Raw genomic sequence first — 11,650 nt, 5'->3', positions numbered from 1 at the left:
GGGGGAATGGATGGGGGTGCTGACAGCACAGTGGACAGTGACAGGGATAGCAGAGTGTGGAGGCTCTAGTGGGAGAGGAAGGCTGTCTACCTGACGAGTTTGTATTCATGCTCAGATGCCGAGGAGCTCAGAAGGTGGGTGACTGTAACCAGTGATAGTCATGTATATAGAGATTAGAAATGCATGTGAAAACGTCTCAATGTCAATAGGCTTGGAATGAATTTTTCTGTATGAAATTGTGTGTTTTGACAACGAAGTGGAGATCTTTTTTAAACGTTGGAACCTCATTTAATTTTATGTCTTATAGAGTTTATAATGAGTAAAAGATTATATAAGGGTAATAATTCATCTGTAAACCTAGAAATGTACAGCCAATTTTGAAAGAGATGTACCCTAGCTCAGAAAAATGTTATTGAATAGGTTAATGCTGTTGTAATGAAATGCTTCTTTTAATTTAAAAAAAAAAAGAGTCCATGTGCATAGCTAAAGGCTACATAACAAGAAACAATGCCAGACAGGTGATACCTTCCTTTAAGTTGTTGGCCAGGGTGGCCCAAGGGGCTCCTAGACAGTAACCCAGTATAGAACTGAAAAAAGGAACAGCAGACCCCAATCTTATCTAAAGGAATATTGGCAACTGATTGCTGCTAGATAAGGAAGAGCTGTTCTCCCTAAAGCAAGGAACTCTGGATAGGCTGACTAGATTCAGCGAATGGACAAGCACTGGGGAACAGCTGGGGGCACTGACAACACAGTGGACAGTAACAGGGATGACAGAGTATATGGGCTCCAGTGGGGTGGGGGAGGCTGTGGGAGAGTGCCATTTTGGATGTGGGTATATAGATGAACAAGATTTTTGGGGATGTTCTGTGTGAAATACACACACACACAAATCAACAATTTTTAAAAAATGAGTTATATTTGAGGAAGAAGCATAAAAATTTACTTCATGTTAATTAGTAGAGGTGAAAATCATTACCAATGAAATCTACCCAATGACTTTATATCCATGCTCAGGTGCCAAGGATCTCAAATAATAAGTGACTGTAACTAGTAATAATTTGATTCATAAAGATTAGAGATGCTTGGGCAAACATCTAAGTGTTAGTAGAATTAAAAATGAGTTTTTCGTACAAAACAGTATATTTTAAAATGAGATGGAAATCTTTTTTAAAGGTTAAAACCTCATTCAATTTTATGTCATAGGGTTTATACTGAGCTCAATATTGTGTAACGGTATTAATTCAACTGTGAACCTAAAAATTTACAGCCAATTTTGAAAGAGATGCATCTTTGCTCTGGAAATGTTATTGAATATGTTAATACTGTAATGAAATGCTTCTTATGATATTTGCAAGAGATACATCTTGGAAAAAAATTCTGCCCAGTAAACAAAAGCAAACTCGGAATGGTAGTATACTGGGAAAAATTGAACTTAAAGTCAAGAGCATTGAATGGGTCAAAGAAGGCTTTTCTGAAGCATTCATCATACAAATAAATTATACTCTGCCCAGAAGATAGAGTTGCCATGAGCTTAGATATAGATGTCCATTATCAAAACACAAGAATGAAAGCTTTGAAGATCAAAAGTAAACTGGCAAATACAAAACTCACAGTATAACTGCTAAATAAAAATTGTTTTAAAAATTATTGGGCATGGTGAGGCACACCTTTATTCCCAGCACCCGGAAGGCAGAGGCAGGTGGATCTCTATGTGATCTAAACTAGGCATGGTCTACATAGTGAGTTCCATACCAGCCGGGGTTAAGGAAGACCCTGTCTCAAAAACACCAAAAAAAAAAAATACAAATATTGCCTCAACTGTTATCAAATTCAGTAAGCAAGGCAGAGACAGAGAAGACCAGAGCAATTAATATGCATAATAGGCACAAGCAGAACTTTGCATATACACAAGAACAAGAACATAGACATCCTTTTCAAACGTGAGGTCAAGAGAATACTCATACCAAAGTCAGACAAAAGCAATTCAAAAAACCATCATTATTAAAAATGTTGACTAACTTTTGTAAATTCTTCAATGAAGTCTCTTTTATGGATAACTTAAATACAATCATAAAATCAAGCCTTTAGGGACTGGAGAAATGGCTCAGTACTTAAAAGTACATACTGCTCTTCCAGAAGACCCAAGTTTGGTTCCCAGAAAACACATCAAACTATTTACAACTACCTGTAATTCTTGCTCCAGGGAATCCAACACACTCTTCTGGCCTCTGCAGGTACCCATACACACATGCACACATGCGTATACTAATATACAGACACATAGACACACACATATACATAAATAAAAATTTTCAAATAAATCTTTAGAATTCAGCCTTTTATCTAAACAATAGTATTTTTAAACTAGCACAATAGGTTTAAAAAAAGGAAATTAGTATTACAAAATGCTATACAACAGAAATTGTAGCTGCATGTGTGTGTATGTTCACTCATGTGTGTGTGTGTGTGTGTGTGTGTGTGTGTGTGTGTTTGTGTGTGTATCTGCCAAGAATGGAGTCAAGTTTGAAAGAAATTATTAACAGTGGCCACTAGGGAGAGAGGTTTGAGAGCAGCAGAGCCATTGGGAGGGGAATGCTGTCATTTCATATGCTCTGTAATGTTTTAATTTTTATAAACATGGCCTCATAAACTAGTTTTGTAATTTGCAAAGAAATCCAGTTTAATAACAGAGGTGTGAGAGGTTGTGCCAGGAATCAGAAGAAACACCTGGAATACCACACCCATGTCTTTAGGCAGGATGAAGAGGACTTTCAGGGGCCCAGAAAACAGAGGTGATCTTCTATAGCTGTTCCATGTTTAATGCATGGAAGAATAGCCTTAAGTACAGTGTACCAGAAACTAAACAACATAGGCCCAGAACTTTAAGAATAGCTGGAAGATTGCCTCTTAATCCCCTGAGAAAGAAATTGAGACCTCTGTGGATTGTGAAAAGTTGGAAAGTGTGTTCACTGGTTATATCATCTTCTCCAGGTGTGTGCACTCTCATTATGTATTTTAAAATATTTTGCATTTGATTAAACTTATTTCCTATTGTTTCATTCATGGTGTTGTCACTGTATATCAAGATTATTAACCAAACTCCCATTCAAACATGTGTTGGCATTAATGCAGCAAAGCCTCATTTGCTCTAAGAGGCAAGAGGGGTAAAAGGTAAACATGACATGAATTAATGAGTTTTAGTAATTTCTGAGAGATTAATTATCTAAGATAGCCTTCTAGCTCAAGTCTGCCTCTTCAAACTGATATCAGGAAGTAGTTCAGTGGTAGAATGCTTGTCTGGTATATAAAGACCCTGGGTTCAGTCCCCAGCACAGGGAGAGAGAGGGAGAGAGAGAAAGAGAGAGAGAGAGAGAGAGAGAGAGAGAGAGAGAGAGAGAGAGCTCATGCTGTCCTTCAGAAAACTCTATGTAGGCTCTAAGTTAGAAATACCTAATTCATAAACACATATCAACACTTTCCCAGTAAATCTCTCTGACTGCAACTCATATTCAATCTTTTCATTTCTCTGATCTTCTTCCAAAGTGATTCATTGATATCATCACCTATCAGTAGAAAATAAACTGACAAATTATAAAGAAAATTCTATAAGGCTGGGGAGATGGCTCAGTGATAAAATATCATGTAAACATGAAGACTTGAGTTCATATCCCCAGACCCGATATATGATGGTTATTTATAATTGATCTCACAATCTAGAGACAATATAGAGACATCTAGGAGATAAGCCTTGGTGCATGCCTGTGAGGATTGTCTTGATTAAGTTAACTAAGGAGGGAAGACTTACCCTATAAGTAGGCAGCATCCTTCCCTGGGCTTGGGTCGTGGACTGCATAAAAAGGAAAAAGCTGGCTGAGCATCAGCATTCATTGCTCTCTGCTTTCTGCTGTGAATACAATGTGAGCAGCTGCCTCAAGCTCCTGCACCAAGATGTCCCAGCCATGATGGACCATACATTTGAATTATGAGCCAAAATAAACCCTTTCTCCCTTAAGTTGCTTTTGTCAGGATACATTACCATAACAACAGGAAAAGTAACTAAGACACAATATAAAACTACAACCTCACTTGTGGATCCTAGCACCAAATTCTTATATATGTGAAAATATCCTGATATAACTGCAGAAACCAGGAAAATGGAAAGGAACCAGGGAGGTCAAAGGAAAGAAGGAACCCAAGAGAGAAGAACAATAGGAGACAGGTGTTACTAAGGGGGAAATGGATAAAATGGGATATTTAAATGGGGGGGTGAAGGAGGGTCATACAAGGAACTGTGGGGGTAAAGAGGAAGAAGGAGCTCAAGAGAGGGGAGACCATCAGAGACAGGTATTATTAAGGGTTAAATGGGGGAAATTGGGGAAGGAAGAAGGAAAGTTAGACAGGGAGAGAGAGAAGAGATAAATAATGCCTAGCTATTGTAAAAGACCAGAGGAAATCATATTAATCCAAAAAAACCACCAAAAGATTACACATACAATATCTCTACATGAGTCCATGTGTATAGCTGAAGGCTACATAACAAGAAACAGTGCCAGCCAGGAGAAACCTCCCTTCGAGTTATTGGCCAGGATAGCTCAAGAGACTCCAAAAATTACACAGGCTATTGACCCAGTCCTTGGTTACCTCCAAGAACTTGAAGTTAAGACCCTGTTGCTGAAGACAAGACTTACTTTGGACACAGGACTTGGAGCAATGGAGCTGGAACTGGCCTGGAAGACACCCCCTTGAAGGCTAGCTCTCATAGTTTTAGAGAGCACTATGCAAGCTGCTAAGAGAGAACATCAATCAAAGGTCCAACCCCAGATTTAAGGCCTAATAACCACAACTATGACTGCCACAGCAAACTACATTGGGGCAGTAGTGGCACTTTTATCTTGGGGGTAATCAACAGCTACCTGATTAGACCTAAGCCCACTCAATGGAAGGGAACTCATGTGTGGTACTGTAAACATAACCAAATATACATGGCTGGAGAGGTCATAGATCTTAGAGGAAAACCCCCAAGGTTGTCATATCCCTAGGCAAATATAATTTCTTAATATGTGCTAAATATGGATCCTTATATTTACAGACAAGTATTCCAGTCACTATTCATCAAAGAAACTTCTTTCGCAACAGATGGAGACTATTACAGAGTCCTACAACTGGTCATACACAAAAATTAAGTGTCTGTGAAATGCCCAACCCTAAGTGACACATCTACAATGGAACCTCTACACTTAAGACTCAGGGAACATAGTGGAACATGGGATAGAAAGAATACTAACACATCTCTCAACTCTCATCAATGAAGCTCTCTTATGTAACAGAGGGCAATGAACCCAGGGCTCAGGGACCATTGCGGAAGAGGGGGGCAGAAAGATTCCAAGAGCCAGGGAAGGAAATGCATGATATGGAAATAGAAACTTACAGGCTCCTGGGACCTTGCTCTTATGAACTTACAGCAATGGTGAACACATGCACCAGACCCATGCAAACTCAGGAGACAAAAGTCCAACACAGAACTATGAAAATGGGTAGCAGGCCCCAATCTTAGCCAAAGTCTATTGGCAGCAGATTATTCCTGGGTGAGGAAGACTTGACCATCTTTAAGGGAGTGTCTCTAGATAGGCTGACTAGATCCTTGTGGATGAAATCACACTGAGGGACATCTCAGGATACTAACTTGACTTGATAGGCCTTAATATAAATGACAGAATGCATGAAATCCAATGGGAGGGGATGCTATTGTTGGGTGCCAATGGAAAAGGGTGTATAAAGATGATTAAGATGTAGATGAAACACACAAAAATTCAGTAAAAAATGAACTACAAAAGGTTTTACAAGTCTAATTCCAATGTTCCTGTAGGAAGATGGGAGACAGAGACAGAAACATTCCCAGAAGCTCAAGGGCCTCTATCCTGGAGAACACTATAGTAAACAAGAGACTCTGTTGCAAAACAAGATGGAAGGCAAGCACTGACACAGAAGGGAGTCTTCTGACCTCCACATAAGTACCATGATGCACAGGACACATGGAGAAAGACAGAGAGAGATAGAGAGACAGAGAGAAGACAGAGAGACAGAGAGGGACAGAGAGAGAGACAGAGACAGAGAGACAGAGAGACAGAGAGATTTTTAAAAAATCAAGAAAAAAGAAAAGGAAAATCCTCAGGCATCTTCTTGGATAGTTGTGCCCAGCTGGGTTTTTGTCTAAATTCACAACCTGAAGCCTTCCTGTTTATATACCAAATTATGGCTCCCAGCTTCAGAAAAATACTAGCGGTCATATTCAGAAAGAATAAGCTTTTTGTTTGCTCAAACAAATGGGGTATTTGAGGTCATGTGGATTTTCCCTGCTAAAGAAAAAGCTCTCCTTGGATTTTCGTTACTGATCATTCCATCAGCATAGCTTATTGGTTTACAAAAGAAAGTGATATTTTGTTTCTTTTCCTATGTCTCCTCCCGTCTCTGTTCTTTGATAAGCAATCAACTAATAATAAACACATTTATGAAGCCACTCCTGAGAATTTATAGACTAAGATAAAGTGACTATTTTGTTATAAAAATGGCAAAGTTGGGTTTGAGCTATCATTTTCTGAGTTAAGTAATCCCAGGGGTGGTGGGTTCTTTATATCCTATACTCTCAGAAGAGGAACCAATTGCCAGGTTGAATTATCTATCTTTAAAATAAAAAGTTCTCCTGGCTGTAAAATAGCTCCAGATTGCTTCCTCTGCACTCTGGAGGAGCTGACAGGGCCCCAGATGGAGCTGTTTCTCAGCAAGCTGTCAGGTGATCCATCCATCAGAAAAACCATAGCACCCAGCTGAGCTGCCATTCTCTGCCAAGATTTGTATTGGGTCAGGTGGGAAAGGCCAGGGTCTGATGAATCCAGGAAAAACAAAGGTCAGGGGAATATGAGCCAGAAAGGAAAGCTATGTGTTCACATTTCAATTCTGAAGGTTTTAATTTGGCATTGTTTTAGAATGACTTGACAGTTCCCCCTCTGCTTTCTTTCCTATGGATTTCAGGTCATTGATACTGAGAGGTTGTTTACTTTGGTTTTGAGAAAACTAAAGCAGAGAGCTGTATCAGAGCAAAGCTGCTTAAAACATACTAAATTATTGTGAGCAAGCCAAGAATCTTTTCATTCATAGACCTAGGGAAGATGTAATGAGATCATCTGAAAAAGCAAAGCTAAAGTCGTTGGAAGTGAGCACTAGGCCCCCCCCAAAATGATTTGGGGGGTTGATGCCTTCCACATTAGCATTACCTCATCTTAGAAACTGCTATTCTAAAAGGTAAAACCATGAGATAATGTGAGTTTATAATCTCCAAACCCTGATGAAAGAGACCTGAAACAATCAAATAACACCAAGAACTGGATTCAGCACTTATTAATCAATGAGAGGCTGTACTGCGTTTATTAAATGCAGAGGCAATTTAATACAAGGCTAAGAAAAAGAGAAGACTAGCAGGCAGGTCTGTCACCTGCGTGCCTGTAATACTCTTGGTGGTACCTTGAGTAAATCTTCTTTTTTCCTTACGGAAAAAAAAAAAAAAAAGATGGCTAATGTCTTTAAGTGGTAAATATAACTTTTTCCCTTTTTTATAGTGATAAGTTGATAAGACTCATCCCCAGATCCAAAGAGCAAGCGAATGCGCTGAAGAAAATATACCACCAACTCCAGGTAACGGCACACACTTGTCCTGTAGCTATGTCCGTGATGTGTTTGCTCTCAGAGCTTCATTGACTAAAGTTGAAGAATCGGAATTAGTCAGAGGAAGTAAGTAAAGAGAGACAACGATAGGGAGCATTTAAAGGACAGTGGAGTTTAGACAACTCCGAAACTGTCTAGAACACCATTGATTTACTAGTTCATTTACGATCCATCTGCCAGATAGAACGTAAGCTTGAGAGAGTTTGTTTGTTCACTGTTGTGCTCCCAGTGAGTGTCTGCAACATCCTAGAAGTGCTAAGCAGTAGACGTTTTACCTGGTGTATGAGTTTTAATTGATAGTTTTCACTCTTTACTTTTGAGTTCTTCCTCTGGATTGCCTACTTTCCTCCTGACTAAAACTTTATTTTATTTTACACATATATATAATTTTTGTGCCTTTTAATACAATATATCATTTTTTGCTTTTTATTTTTTATTCATTTTTTGAGAATTTTTTTTTCTCAAACAGTGCAATCTCAGGCAGACAATAACCTAGCATAGAACTGGGAAAATAAACAGCAGACCTAAATCTTATCTGAAGGAATGTTGGCAACTGATTGCTGCTAAATGAAGAAGACCTGATCGTCCTAAAACAAGGGACTCTAGATAGGCTGACTAGACTTAATGGACAGACTTGCACTGGGGAACATCTGGGGACACTGACAACCGAATGGGCCTTGACAGGGATGACTGATTAAAACTTTTAAGTAGAAGTGAGTTGATGAAGATGAGACTATAAATTCACACTCATCCACATTGCTGCGTTCGGTGGACCTCGTGAGAGAGTCCTCTTAACAGAGACTGAAAGCTCTAGTTATTCAGTCTCTGGTGGGTTGTATGGAATTTGGAGTGAGAGTCTTGTCTTTTGTCACTGGTTAAAATTATCAGCTTTAAGTAAAAGTTTATGATGAGAAACAGAGGCTAGCCCATGAGACCTGTAGTGGGCTTCAGTTTTAATAGGATGGCAAAGCAGATTGCCAAAAGGGCCATATTAATTTTTAACATGGGATAGTAATGTCTTCCTAAGTGAGGGAAGTATAGCCCATGTGAAGAAGGTGCTAGGGGATGCAGGAGGGAAGATGAACTTGGAGGCTTCTAGATAGATGTTTGTAATTACCAGGCCTTTGGTTTTTCATTTGTGGTTTGATTCTTTTTATGTTTTTGAGGGGAGGGTGTGTTTGAGGCAGGGTCTCTCAGTAGTCTCAGCTGTCTTAGACCTTACTATGTAGACCGGGCTGGTCTCAGTTTCGCTAAGATCTACCTGCCTCTGTCTCCCAAGTACTGGGATTAAAGGCATGTGCCACCATGCCTAGCTGATTTGATTCTTTTATACCCCATCTTTCCTTTAAATAATGCAGTTATTTGCAAATGGAGTTTTGAACTTTGAGATTATTGATTCCTTTTCTTCCCCCTCATTCCTGGGGTCATCATGAGTCTCCAGTTCATACAGTGGTATGGCATGACGTCCTCAAACTGTGGTCATTTTTTACCCAGTCCCAGAAAGACTGCACTTGCTGGACATATCCTAAAGCTCTTCCCCTTGAAGGACCCTGCTCTAAGATGGTGGCATTAACCTGCTTGTGATCATCGACCTCTCAATGTTTTGTTTTTTGTTTATTTATTTTTATCATATATGTATGAAGTGTTTGCCTGCATGTATCCAAGCATATCACATGCATGTAATGCCCATAGATACCAGAAGAGGGCGACGGATCCCCTTGAACTGGAGATACAAACAGTTGTTAACCACTATGTGGATTCTGGGAACTGAACCTGAGTCCTCAGCAAGAGCAGCCAGTGCTCTTAGCCTCTGAGCCATCTCTCTAACCCCTTCTCAATGTTTGTTTGTTTTCAGAAGTATTATCTGAACACTTCCTAAACAGTCCACTGAGGATCTAAACATTGCAAAGAAGCAAAGCAAAATCTAAGTAGAAGTTTCTATCTCTATTGCCATTGATTAACTATAGCACTACAAAAGTGAAATAGCCACTTCCACTGTGGAGACATGTCTCAGGGAACAACTATTCTGAACCAAACATTGGAATAAAGTATTTTCTCCAATTTGTGAATCTATGTCCATGGTAGGCCTTCGAAATCTATGAAATGAAGGCTGCAGATGTAGCCCAGTGCTAGAGCACTTGCCTAGAATGCCCAAGGCCCTGAGTTCAATCTCCAACACTGCAAAAAAAATCCATAAAAATTATATTGCACATTTATACATATGGTAGTCACTTGCCATTTATCAAAAGCAATAAACTACTTCACAGATGGAAGCAAAATACTGAACATCAATAGGCCACTGGCACTGATGTTCACACGTGTATACTGTGCATTTTCATATACACAGTTAAATAAAAATACTCCTACATGCTATTTTCATGTGGTTCTTAAGGAAAATAGTCAGTTTGGGAGATAAGGTTTTGAAGGTGAAGGAGCTTAATAGACAAAAGAAAGGAAAGGGGAGCAAAAAGGAATAGTACCAGGGATTCAGTGATTTGCACAAGGCATCACACAACTCAGCATGAACGCCTGCTCACAGCTGTGAGGTATACGGCAAAAGTATACAGAACAGAATCATCAGAGACGAACAGCACGGGGACGGGTCCAGGGGAACCCTGGCTTCCAAAGGTCCTCCCTGCGGCATCACACAAGCTATCTAATTCCCAGGCAATGGGCTGCGGCAATGCACATACAGTGGTACTGCCAAGGAAATTCACTAGAGACTAAGTAGCCAAGGCTCTTATGGGGACCTGATCCCACAGTCATGCTCTGCCTAGCACATACCAAACTCCCATATTTTAGAAGAAAGTCAGGTATTTGGCACGGACCATATTTGCACAAACAGTATATAGGCACACTGAGTCACTCTTATCAGTTGCGGTGGAAGGAGTGCTCCTAAAATCCTACATCCCAGATGCCAGCCCAGAGAAAGTTGTACAAACAGGCCAGTCTAAAGATAGCATTTCAGACTGCTCTGTTGAGTTTCTTCAGCACATGTTTTCACTACCTTTCACAAGAAAGGCAGTGTTACTTGACTACAGTTTGAGCTTAGACAAGTTTCTGTCTAAAAGCATCCTGTCACCTCAATGTTGTTTTTTTTTTTTAACCACCTTAAAATGAGTGTTTAATTGCTTTGATGATTATAGCAGCAATTCCCAAAATATGCTAGCTCTGTTTACTTTGATTTTTTTCCTTTTTTAAATTATTTATTTAATAACCACATACTTAGAAGAAGCATTTCATTACAACAGCATTGACATATTCAATAACAATTTCCTGGGCTAAGATGTACCTCTTTCAAAATTGGCTGTAAATTTTTAGGCTTACAGTTGAATTATTACAGTTATACAATATTGTACTCAGTATAAACCCTATAAGACATAAAATTAAATGAGGTTTTAACCTTTAAAAAAGATCTCCATTTCATTATTAAAATACATAGTTTCATACAGAAAAATTAATTTTAATGCAATTGACATTAAGATGTTTGTACATGCATTTCTAATCTCTATATAGCTGATTATTACTAGTCACAGTAGGTTACTTTTTGAGCTCCTTGTCATCTAAGCACGGATATAAAGTCATGAGGTAGATTTCAATGGTAATTTTTTTGCATCTACTAATTATTAAGGAGCACATTTTCATGCTTTGAAGAATTATTTTTTAATCATTTTTTGATGTTTAATAAGTACATGCCTACATGATTAGAAGCTTTTCACTACAGCTTTAACTTATTCAGTAACACACTCCAGAACAACAGTACATCTCTTTCACAAGTGGGTGCAAGTTTCTAGGTTCACAGTTGAATTAATATAGTTATATATTATTAAACTCAGTATAAGCCCTGTAAGACATAAAATTAAAAACTCATCCCTCTGGGTTTTTTTAACACTAGCTAGGCATTATTTCTCTCCTCTCTCTCTCACCT

At 39.0% G+C, this 11,650-nt stretch overlaps 1 protein-coding gene across 1 annotated transcript in view; it reads left to right on the top strand.

Moving 5' to 3' along the window:
* Cpa6 (carboxypeptidase A6) overlaps positions 1 to 11,650 on the top strand; it is a 339,815-nt gene that overhangs the window by 124,309 nt on the left and 203,856 nt on the right. Inside the window, exon 2 of the mRNA XM_008854783.2 lies at positions 7,617 to 7,692. Within this exon, the coding sequence (XP_008853005.1) occupies positions 7,617 to 7,692 (76 nt within the window). The remainder of the gene's footprint in view (positions 1 to 7,616; positions 7,693 to 11,650) is intronic.

Source organism: Nannospalax galili, unplaced genomic scaffold (genome assembly GCF_000622305.1).
Source record: "Nannospalax galili isolate Female #2095 unplaced genomic scaffold, S.galili_v1.0 scaffold247, whole genome shotgun sequence".
In the NCBI taxonomy this organism is placed as follows: Eukaryota; Metazoa; Chordata; class Mammalia; order Rodentia; family Spalacidae; genus Nannospalax; species Nannospalax galili.
Note: the sequence above shows the minus strand (reverse complement) of the source record. Positions and strands in the feature narration are given on the sequence as shown.